Source organism: Ceratosolen solmsi, unplaced genomic scaffold, assembly GCF_000503995.2.
Source record: "Ceratosolen solmsi marchali unplaced genomic scaffold, CerSol_1.0 scaffold6, whole genome shotgun sequence".
Classification (NCBI taxonomy): Eukaryota; Metazoa; Arthropoda; class Insecta; order Hymenoptera; family Agaonidae; genus Ceratosolen; species Ceratosolen solmsi.
The window spans coordinates 8,806,249-8,817,833 of NW_011948414.1; the positions used below are offsets into that span (position 1 = coordinate 8,806,249).

At 27.5% G+C, this 11,585-nt stretch overlaps 2 protein-coding genes across 2 annotated transcripts; both read right to left on the reverse strand.

Moving 5' to 3' along the window:
- Positions 1-1,458: 1,458 nt before the first annotated feature.
- On the reverse strand, positions 1,459-3,068 carry Osi20 (DUF1676 domain-containing protein Osi20). The gene is made up of 2 exons (XM_011506839.1): positions 2,404-3,068; positions 1,459-1,813 (listed from the first exon to the last, which is right to left on the reverse strand). Exons 1-2 carry the CDS (start codon positions 2,954-2,956, stop codon positions 1,551-1,553), a joined length of 816 nt encoding a protein of 271 aa, XP_011505141.1. The 5' UTR covers positions 2,957-3,068; the 3' UTR covers positions 1,459-1,550.
- A 2,794-nt stretch (positions 3,069-5,862) lies between these two features.
- Osi19 (DUF1676 domain-containing protein Osi19) lies at positions 5,863-7,356 on the reverse strand. The gene is made up of 2 exons (XM_011506840.1): positions 7,063-7,356; positions 5,863-6,565 (listed from the first exon to the last, which is right to left on the reverse strand). The coding sequence occupies exons 1-2, from the start codon at positions 7,273-7,275 to the stop codon at positions 6,008-6,010; spliced, it is 771 nt and encodes a 256-aa protein (XP_011505142.1). The 5' UTR covers positions 7,276-7,356; the 3' UTR covers positions 5,863-6,007.
- Between the last annotated feature and the right edge of the window lie 4,229 nt (positions 7,357-11,585).

Below are 11,585 nucleotides of genomic sequence, written 5' to 3' on the forward strand. Positions count from 1 at the left end.
TTATAATATGATAAACATGTAGTATAAATAGTTTTATTCCTTATGAAGTGTTAATTAAAATTTAAAATTATTTATTTTTATCAACTCTTTTGTTACGTTTTTTTGTATTAATGTTTTTCTCAAATTATAGTACAATATTATTTCTATAATACTATAAAATTGATTTAATTTTTGATCTTGATATTGATTTGATGATTTTGATATTGATTTTAATCAATTTGACGTTAAAAATATTTATCTATAAAAATAATTGTATTTTATTATTGATATATTTTATAATTAGTATATTTTATTATTAGGTATATAATGTAATATTTTCTAATATTATGGAAGAATTCGTTTGTGTATTTAATTATATTTAATTTTTTATTTTAATATTAATGTAAAGAGTTATGTTTTTTTTATATAATTTTTTTTTATATAATTTTTTTTTACAAATTTTATCGACATTTCCATCCTTGTTACTATCCTTGTAATAAATACTTTTAGTTTTAAACTTTTAAGAGTTATTTGATGTTTAGATTGTATATTCAGGTAGTAAATATAATTGACCAATTAATTGATAAAAAATAAATTTATTACCAAATGTATAGAGTCGACGATAAATAATGAATATTTACTTTGTATATGAGTAAGGAAGGAGGTAAATACAGTGGACGAGTTGGTTTCATTGTCAAACAAAAACTATGTAAACGTTAGACGTTAAAAGCTTGAATTTTACATGATATAAATTATTTGGTGCAAATTTCTTTGGACTAGCTGTAGACAAGATATGAGAATCTTAAATCTGTTACAAAATATAATGAACGAATTGTCAAGTTTCAATATTTCAAGATAAACGGCTGCCGGTTACATATTACTAGTAGTATAAAATTATATAACAACACGTCAATTAAACAAGTGCTGCCATAAGTTTGAAAAAATTACTAATTATCTTTTATCGTTTATCGATGAATTATTTTACTAGATAAATAATTAATAGTAACCTTGAAATTTCAATACAGGTACATTTATACATTTATAATGAAATATATTATTATCCATTGAATACCAGATATTTCGTTAGAAAATTTATCCTATTATTCGCATTACATAAAACACTAAATTTGTTAAAATAAATAATTAACAATATTTAATACGGTAATAAAATATCTATGTCAATTGTAAATTACAATAAGAAATTAGCATAGTCATAAATGAACGTAATATAAATTATTATTTTACCTTTACAATAAGATTACTATAATTACTAGTCTAAAATTTTAAGTTATGAATAATTTCTTATTTCAGTGAAATTTATTTCAGTCAATTTCAGAAAAATTTAATAACTATCAAATATATAATTATACTCTTTCGGTACTTTTTTTTTTTAACTATTCAATATTTCGTAAATGAATATTATTATCATTATTTCATACAAATAAACATTTATCTCAGAACTCTGAAATCATATTTATTCGGAAAGTTTCTTTATTCCGGAATATCTTATTTTCTCAATAAATCATCGCTTTTCTCCGTCTCCTCTTGATAAGCCAATATAATAAATTTTCCTAATAATTCGTCGATACGCTGGAACTTCCCGTGGCGGCTGAAGATGAGCCGGAGGATGATGACGAGGGTGCGCCATACGAATTGGAACTACTACCCGAGTAGTAGTTGTAGGCGAGATTTTGCGCCGATTCAAGTCCATTGCTTGGTGTCCATATACGTGAATAAGGGCCATTACCATCCCATGTGTTAACCGGCTCATAACCGGATGTCGTCGTTGTAATAGGAGGAAGGCCGTATGTCGGAGCTGGCTCCATCGTTACTCCTGTGCAAATAATGAAAAATTTAATGCTGCTTCGAAAAGATCGAAGTTTCATTGCCGTATAATTACAATAACAATTATCGGTTTAATTGCACATAGAATGAGAAATAATTTCAGTAAGTTTGGTAATAAAAGATATTGTCGCTTATTTATGTCGATCATTAAATATTGTCGTTAAATGAAATTTTTTAGTAAAGTATACCTGAATTTTTATGAAAATTTTAAAAGTAAAATTTAAGTATATTAATGATGTAAATATATTCATTATCATCGTAATAAATTGTACAGTGTTGATTATATATTTTAAGCTCGTAAACACGTACCAATTAAATACTGTGTATAATACGTGTGTGTAATATCTTAATAATTAGAAAATAAAATTCATTAAATCAGTCCAACGTCCGCACTATTAATTAAAAAAAATATTATTTAATTTCTAAAGACCGGGCCTATAGTAACTTCAAATGACTACAAATGACAGAATAATATAATTCTATCGAATATAATGAATTAATTGGTAAAAGTAGATGGACATCGCACTTTTAACAAATCGACCAATCATTTTATAGATTTATTGAAGAACTGCCACTCACCCATGGGTGCAGCCATGCCTCCCTTTTTAAAGAATTGTACCGCAATGAACCCAATCACTAAGAGAATCGCCAATTTAGAAAGTATTAACGCCTTCATAGCTTTAAATCCAATGATCGCTACGAAAATTGGCATCAATGCTTTTAACTTCAACTTCAACAGCAGTAAAAAGGGCAAAAGCAGCTTCTTTTTTAGTATTCCTCTTGCTTGAGAGGTTGCTACCTCACTATTCTTGAATTCCACATCGAGATCGGCGATACTTCTGCCCGGCCGATACTTCAGCCGACCATCAATAAACGGCAGATCAACGCCGTATTCGAAAGTTTTCAGGTACTTGAAGGCACGTGAAACCAGTGCTTCATCCACACTATCCAGTGATCTGGCTTCGGTCGTGATACCCAATTTTTCATCCAGATAAGCGAGGACCTCGTGCTTGAGACAGGAGGACCAAGAATCCGCACCGATGCAATCATTGAAGGAATTTGTAAGGAAGTCATCGGCTCGAGCAATTTTCGCCAGCAGTCCCAGCAAACCAAGGACCATTAGGGAGCGCATTTTGATATAATTTAAAAAATTTTGTTTACTATTTTGTAATTTTATTTCGCCCTTTTGTGTAAGCAGTGGTACTTGGCTACCGACGCGGTTGACGGAGAGACACAATCGGCGATCGAACTGCGACTGGTAGAGGAGTGGCCCGACCCTTTTATTTAATTTGCCCCTCAACACCCAATGCCGCCACCGCTCCAACCGAAATATCTATGTTATTCGGTCGCACATGCTGTGAATCGGCGATAGAAGTAAAATCATATTTAAATTTCACTCGCGCTGAGGCGTATGAGTGCAGGCATGCGGCGGGAAACGGAACTGTTGCGCGCAAAGGTAACGCTTGGTATGGATGATGTGTGACAGGCGTTTGAGCACGCCAGTTGCGTCTGCTGTTACTTCTGTCTGTTTATCGTCGATATCCTGTGACATTATCATAAACAACCACAAATCGGAAAGATTTAATTGTCCTCGTGCGCTAGTGTGCGCGCGTGTCAGTATATAATAAGAACGCGTACGCTTTTTATCAAAAGTACCACGGGAGATTTTAATATTATTAAAGGAAGAAAAAATTAAAGGAAGCTCAATTAAAAATTGATAAATAAACATAAACATCATTTTATCATTTCATACAGCAAACGCTTCTTTCTTTTTTTTATAAATTTGCAATGTTAATTATGACACTTTCCTAACCATTAGTAGAAATATTTCTTTTTAACGGGTTAGTTAAGACGGAGCAAAAATGAAATCAAAAGTTATTCATATTTTTCTCAGTTAGCATACAACACTGCAGAATAAAATACCGTCCTGTTTTATTTACAGTTTATTAAGCTAACTATTAAACTTTTTAATTCACATTTTATATTAATTCAATTAATAAGTGAATTTATTGAGCGAAAGAAAAAATTATATAAAATTTTTCAATTTACAATAAATATATGTAATAAAAGATATTTCGGATTACATGAATTTATGATTGTAGGTTAATTCCCTTTCCCCATTAAAGTTCAAGTATCTGTTTATTAATTGAGAAATTTTATTTTATACTCACAGTAGCTTTACACGGATTATAATTAATGCTATTCGATAGTATTGAGTAGTTGGTTCCATAAAATATTCTATTTTATCTTTTAACCGTTTAACTTTCATCGCTGAAGTTTCCATATGTCATTTTGATTATGAAGTTTCACAAATAAGTATAATGTATTTGACTTTTATTTTTGTTATAGTATTTTTATTATGTATCAGATACACTTATTTGCAAATTTTATTTGAAAAATTATCTTCTGAGTTCAATTACAAGTAAATTATTAAAAATTATTACATTAAAAAGTAATGTGGAATGCAATTATAATTTACTATAGTCTATGTTTATTATGATAGGGCAAGTACGGAAGAAATTATTTTTAAGAAATTTTATAACCTTTGGTTAAACTGTTAATCCAATCACGTATTTTTATTTCAATTCAAATGCTTAGATATTTTCAGTTAATTTAAAAATAAATAATGAGCAATTTTATGATAATTTTTTTTTTAATATTATGTTATTCATTAATATTTATGATTTCAATATTCTATAAGAGCACGATTTATACAATTTCAATTCTCACGATTACAATAATATTCATTATCAAATTTACAATAATATTCGTAAAATAATTTAACTAATATTAACAAGGAATGTTTACAGTAAATAAAAGAATGTGTAATGCAAATTTCAATTATTCAATAAAAAATACAAAATAATAATATAAATCATTTTATTATGACTAGTTTCAACTCCAAATTAGATAAAGATTGCACTCTGTATTGTTAAATATTTTCTCTCATTAAAATATTTAAATTATAAAAACGATATCAAATATACAATGAAAAATATTTCAAATAAATATCCCAATAATTTATATAAATAATATTAACTTAATCGCCAATCTTGGTATATAAATCCTAATGTGAATGTAAAATTTAAGATTGCGGTAATTATTTTATACCAATTAAATATGAAATATTTAAAAGTTATGAAAAAATCAAATATTGCAGTTATTAGCTTAAAATCAATTAAGTCATAGAATAGAGATGAATTTTTAATAAATTTTTTTAATCCAGAATTTTTTGAAAGATTTTTCATTACATAAATGCATTGCTCTATTCATCAATAAATTAAAAAAATTAATGAATGATTAAAAGGTAAATAATATTTAATAATAACTGTATATACATGTAACATATTTAGCTATTGATTATAAAAGATACTAATTTCCGCCAAATAATTTTAAAATAAAATAGAAGACAATAATAAACAATAAATTAATATAACAATAATCGTAAGCGCATAGGAATTGATTTATAGTTCTATTACAAGTTTTAATAACATTTTTTATTAATACATTTCTAATATACACTTAGGATTGATAAATCAATATAAGAAAATTGCATTTAACATCGTAAAAATATATTACTCTTAAGTATACCATTGATTTTTAAATTATCCTATTTATAATTTATTTAATGCTTAAATACGTTAATCAAAATTTATTAAAAAATTTGAAATGTATAATAGAAACAATTCTTTATTAAATGGGAATTAAGTGTTAAAATTTAATTAAATTATTATGGAATAATGACGAACAGAGTATGATATTTGTGAAAAATCTCAAATTTATCTCTAAGCCTCATTTTAATGCAATAATATTCATTCAAAATTATTTATTACACATTAGTTATTGATTTATATACTCAAATTAATAAGTACATAATTATGCATTAATAGTGTCGGAATTATGCAAAAGATAATAGATATAATAGAGCTGATTACATTTAACACATTTGCTCATTGTTTCATGCATTGGACATAATAGGTTACTTTATATTCTAATGGGAACAAAGATTCATAGAACAGAAAATAAAAACAAAAGGCGTAACATTGCATAAAATAATTTATTAAATAAAGTGCAAGAGTAGACAACGGATAAAAATAGGAAGAGAATATTTTACAAAAGTTCGTGGTCTCCGACTCAGCGTAGCCCTTAAAAGTTAATAAAGATCTCGAGATATTAAATCCAATTAAGCCTGAGTATAAGCGGAGTAGGCAAGATCTTGGGCAGTAGCAGATTCCAGTTCTGGTGTATTATCGAACGATCTGTACTGAGCTGCTTGATATTCCCAAGGGCCATGGGCAGCAATCGGCGCGGCATGTCCGTCCGCGGCGATTTTCTTGCAAAGTTGAAATATAGCCAAACCAACGGAAACAACAAAGCTGAAGAAAGAGAGCTGCAGGGCATTCCAGGCCTTCAGTCCGAGTACACCAATGGCGAGGGGGATGAGCGTCATGGCCTTGAGCAGAACAAATACAAGAATGGGGATGATGACCTTCTTCAGTTTGGATTTGCGGGCTTCGACGGCACGACCTTGCCCGAATTTAACATCGAAGTTCAGTTCGTCATCGTCAATATTGCGAGAGGACACCTTAACGGATGATTCGAAGGGCAACTTGAAGGTTACGTCATGAGAAGTAAGATAGGTGCGAAGCGTCTCAAGGAATGAGCCATCGTTCAAAAGACTACGTCCGGACAATTCGTCAGCGGGGTGCGAGTTGCGAGTGACTTCGACGGTCTCGGAAACCTGTGAAAAATACCATACAAACGTTCAAACAAGTGACATATTACAGTACCTCGATTTATTTGCAATAAAATATTAATATTGAGGCTATATGGCAACCAGATCTATGCACATTATCAAATATTTAGACAAATATTTAATATTAAATAATCCGTTTTATTCATTTCCAAATATTCATCAATAATTGAGTATTCACGGGACTCGATCAACTACTGATCGATTGCATATTTATAATTAAATAAAAATAATAAATGAGTAATAGTTTGAGTAATAAAGAGCAATAATAGGCAAAAATTTTTAGCTAATTGGCGTCTTTTAACTACCAATGCCTCATCTATACCTTCAAATATATAAATATTTCTACATAATAATATTGCAATAGCCTTGTACCACCGTACACCGGATAAAATCAATGATATACTGTGTATATATATATATATATATATATATATATAATGTAGATATTAAAGGTAATAAAAGGGAAATTAATAAGTATATACCTTGAAATTATCCTTACGGAAAAGCTGGTCGAGGAGATTTAGAACCTTGAATTTCATGCAGGAAATTTCATCGTTCTTTTGAGCACACTCAGTTTTCGTTTGCTCAACCATCGCATCCATACTTGTGCCTTTCCAGAATTCATTCTTTGCTGGTTGTCCAGTGGCGAGTGCAATGGCAGCGCACAACACCAAAATAATTTGCTTAGAATTCATGATGAATACGAGGGTGCGCTTCTGATAGTGTTCACAAATACTCCCGAGGTCGCGACAGTTTCGGTTCGGTGACTGATGTGAATTGGCTCGAGCAAGTGTCTATTTATACGGGGAACCCGAAAGCATTGCAGGTGAATCGTAAGAAGCTCTCTAGTACGCTCCCCCACCTTTACCATGCATTGGCACCTTGTACCGCTGCTCCTTGCTACGAATTTTCTTTTCGTTCAGCCATTATGGTAGAGTTCGATTATATTGAGGCTTCTAAGGCGTACAAACGTGTTTCGCGTGCGAAATCGTGAACCGATACACCAGCCGGACATACGGACGAAAAAAAGTAGTAGAGACTTGTGGAGGTAGACATTTTCTGGGTCTCTGTAGCTACCTATTTGCATTTATAACTATGTTCATACGGATTCATAAGGCATTGGTGGAATGCAATTTAAAGAGAAAAGTTTTGGATTATTGATGATTTATTTGATCGTCAGTACTTTCGATTTTAAACGGAGAGAAAGATTTTTTATTGTTTTTTTATTTATTTATTTATTTTTTTTTTTTTATTAAAATTATCAGGAAAGAAACTGATATTTGAATATCACATAAAGATTATGAGGAAAGAACATATTCTTATGTTTTGGCATTTACGGCGTGTGACTACTACAATTGAAAGCTCCAGTACTATCTTATAGTATAATAATTTAAATGGATTACAAACTGACAATATCATCACACTAACACAATACATAAATATTTATATTAAAACGTGTACTTTTTTTGAAACTGCGATTTTAAACTGCAAATATTGGAAAAACCGAGCAATAAATTTCATGTCTTTTAAAGATTTATATTGTCAGGTAAAATGAAAACTAATAAATTTAAATGATAGATATTCAAAGTGAAATTCCTATCTTCAAATTATTTCATTTATGAAATTTCCAAAGTTCTATTTAAATTTTTTTAATCATAATATTTAACTTGTATGCTGAAATGCGAAAAAGCCATACATTGAATAAATTATGAACGTATAAAATGATTGATTGCGTCATTACATGATTTTGTTTATTTATAAAATTTGTAATGTATTTCTTATTCAAATAAATTATCAATATGAAATATTTATTTTTCTGTTTATTTTTTATTATTTTAATAATCATAAAAACTATTTTGACAACTAATTTACATAAATAATTTAACAAGCTAATTTAAATAACTATAGACAAGTAAATTTAATAACTTTTAAACACTATTATTTCACACAAATATTTATATAATAATACAAAAGATAATAATCATAAAATATAAGATCGAAAAAGTTTATAATATATTGATCGTATGTCTGATGAACATTAAGCTGGTATAAATATTAGTCTTATTTTAAATTATATATTAAATTAACTTGAAAATAATTATAATTAATTATTATTAATTCATTATGATTTCGGTTTAACTATATAAATAGTGCATTCAATCGTAAATAACAGCTCTAATGAGTGATAGTAAATCTATTGAAATAAGGCAACATATCGAAGCTAATTAAATGTTTTTATTTTAATACAATGTCACAATAATTTGCATTTGTAGAAGAAGTTAAGTGAATATTATTATATATTATTTACGTATTATATTTTACTTTGTAGTTGAAATTAATCTATTGTAGATTATCATTGTATTATTAAACTATTTATATTATCCCTATTTGTACTATTCTTGTGTTGATAATCAATTGATATATGAACAATAGTATTTTATTGAGATGAACTTATATGCGCGTGTGTGCGCGTTGGTATGCATGTAGATATTATAATGTATTCGAAATCATAACTAAAATATAAATGTAAGACAAAATTGATTTTTGGTAATTATTTAATAATATTAAAATTGATTCTTTCGTAATTTATATAATATACGACAGGTTAACATTTATTGACCTATTGATTAATTTAATCATTGACTTTGCTGAATTTTGTATTCAGTACCGAGTTCAGTAATAATTATAATAATATACTCATTAGATACTCAATATCATTTAAAATTACCCATAAAAAACATTATTATTCTTTATTTTATTTAACCATATTTAGGAGGTGAAAATTGATCACTTCCGTGAATTATATCTTATGACGTTTATTAATGAGGATAGCTAAATGATTTCTGATGAATTCCAATTGGAATTTACTTTCACAGTATGCGTATAAGAATTCGACGCGTACGACAATTATTTATCCTACTATTGATGAGTACATCAAAGTCTCAAAGTGTAATAAGACATTTTTTAGCGTAGTTAACCCACTTCCATATAGGAATGGTGTAGCGCTCTTAATAGGATCCTATTTAGTACGCATTGGGAGGATTACTTGTATACTAAATGAGCGCATAGTTGTTTTATATATTAAATTATAGGTTGTTAAAGGATTTTAAAATTATTATATCAAATTGATTAATTATATTAGATTTTTATAGAATTAAAGATTGCCTCTATATATTAAAAGAGTACGTGATTTACGTACGACACGTAGAATAATACAATAAATCTTATTTTTGATGGAAAAGATATTTTTTAATATTTATTAATTTAATAAAAAATTTTATAAATAATTTTATCCTTTACGAATCGATATAGTACATAGGTTTTTTTATTATATATTGAAAAAAAAGGAAATATTCTAGCGTATATTTTACGATAATAGATCAGTGGAATTAAATATTTTAATTAATAACTTTCAATTGAGTGTTATATTATCATATACAATATATGATATATCATCTTACTTTTTTAATTCAGCTATAATACCGAATACAAATTCATTTTTTTCAATTATAATAAGAAATGTTATAATCCCGTGTATACAATTATTCTAAAAATAAATAATTTCATCTTTAATTTGAAAAAATATGTATTTTATTATGAATATTAAATGATGCTCAAAGTCGCTTTTAATTTTAAATTATATAGTGGATTATACATAAATTACATATAGTAGAATTTAATTAAATAGAAATTTGAAATAAAACAATAAAGGTCAATACAGCATCTAAAAATTAAATTAAATATTAAAAAAATATTCAATTAAAAACGTATCAATGATTATATTTATTATTTCTCTAGTATTGATAAATTCTGAATCGTGAATGAAATAATCTTATAAATAATAATTTCCACAAAAATATTAAAAATCCAATTTTTAATGCCTATATCAAATTAGAAAAAACTTTATATAAAAATTTAATAACTTATTCAATAAAATTAGTCTTTTAATTTTAAACTCTATTGTTTCTCGTTGTATAAGCACTAAATATGCGAATAATAAGTTGTGTAATATTAAGGAATTAATTCTTTCTTATTTGTATAATTCTTTTCTCTATAAATTGAATGTCGGGGGTAACAATTAGAAAGAAAATACATTATCTTCTTAGGATATTTGCAATCAGTTTTTATTTAAAGCCAGGTCGCGTTTTCAGTCATGTGCTTCGTATAATAACATTATATTGATCACATTGTTGGCAATTCATAACACGTAATTCGTGCGACTTTCGTTTCCCGCTATCGAGCCACATACATGTGTCGTTCTAATGTTTTGCTGCCCACTAGGTTAATTATATCTCTTTTATCATGATATATTTATATATATATATAAATATATATTTAATAATCTAAAGTAAACCTTAGTCTATTATGCATTAGAAAGTGATAGGAAATGAAAATAAAACAATCGAATTCCAGTAGGCTCATATCTAATGTAGGCATACACATCTTTTCCAACTCAAAAATATTTTTTAATATATACAGCAATAGCCGATACTATTGTCATATAGAGATTACTGATTGTTTACAACACGTATTTAAGCGACAAGAGATTTTTTCGTTTTAAGAATTTTTACTTTTTATATGTAGCAAGTAAAGTAAGCGATCTCTTATTTACAATTGTTCATTTTTACAAATTAAGTAAATGCAAGTATCTTTCAAGCGTTTTACATTATTCGTAAGTACTTGCTACGTGTTTCATTATCCGAGCAGGAATAAGCAAACAATTACATCGTTATTTCTTATATATAAGCAAAGGCTTTAATTATCAATAAATCACCAATTTGTTTGCCATTTCAATCGATTGTAATTAATTATAATTATAGTAAAAATAGTCTTTGTTCACGTAATATTAGCATATCAGACACATTTTTCATAAAATTATAATCATTTTTTTGATAGTAGACGGTAAATAACATCGACACAAGAATTTAATTATAAATAAGATATTTTTAAAAATATTTTATTAAATCATAGGCCATGGTATCAAACCATTTCAATAAATAATATA

Excerpts from the sequence above, each read along its gene's own strand:
- Osi20 (XM_011506839.1), bottom strand. The coding sequence starts at position 2,956 with ATGCGCTCCCTAATGGTCCTTGGTTTGCTGGGACTGCTGGCGAAAATT. Across the intron at positions 1,814-2,403 it reads AGGCATGGCTGCACCCATGG|GAGTAACGATGGAGCCAGCT; the intron begins GTGAGTGGCAGT and ends TTATTTGCACAG.
- Osi19 (XM_011506840.1), bottom strand. The coding sequence starts at position 7,275 with ATGAATTCTAAGCAAATTATTTTGGTGTTGTGCGCTGCCATTGCACTC. Across the intron at positions 6,566-7,062 it reads TCCGTAAGGATAATTTCAAG|GTTTCCGAGACCGTCGAAGT; the intron begins GTATATACTTAT and ends TATTTTTCACAG.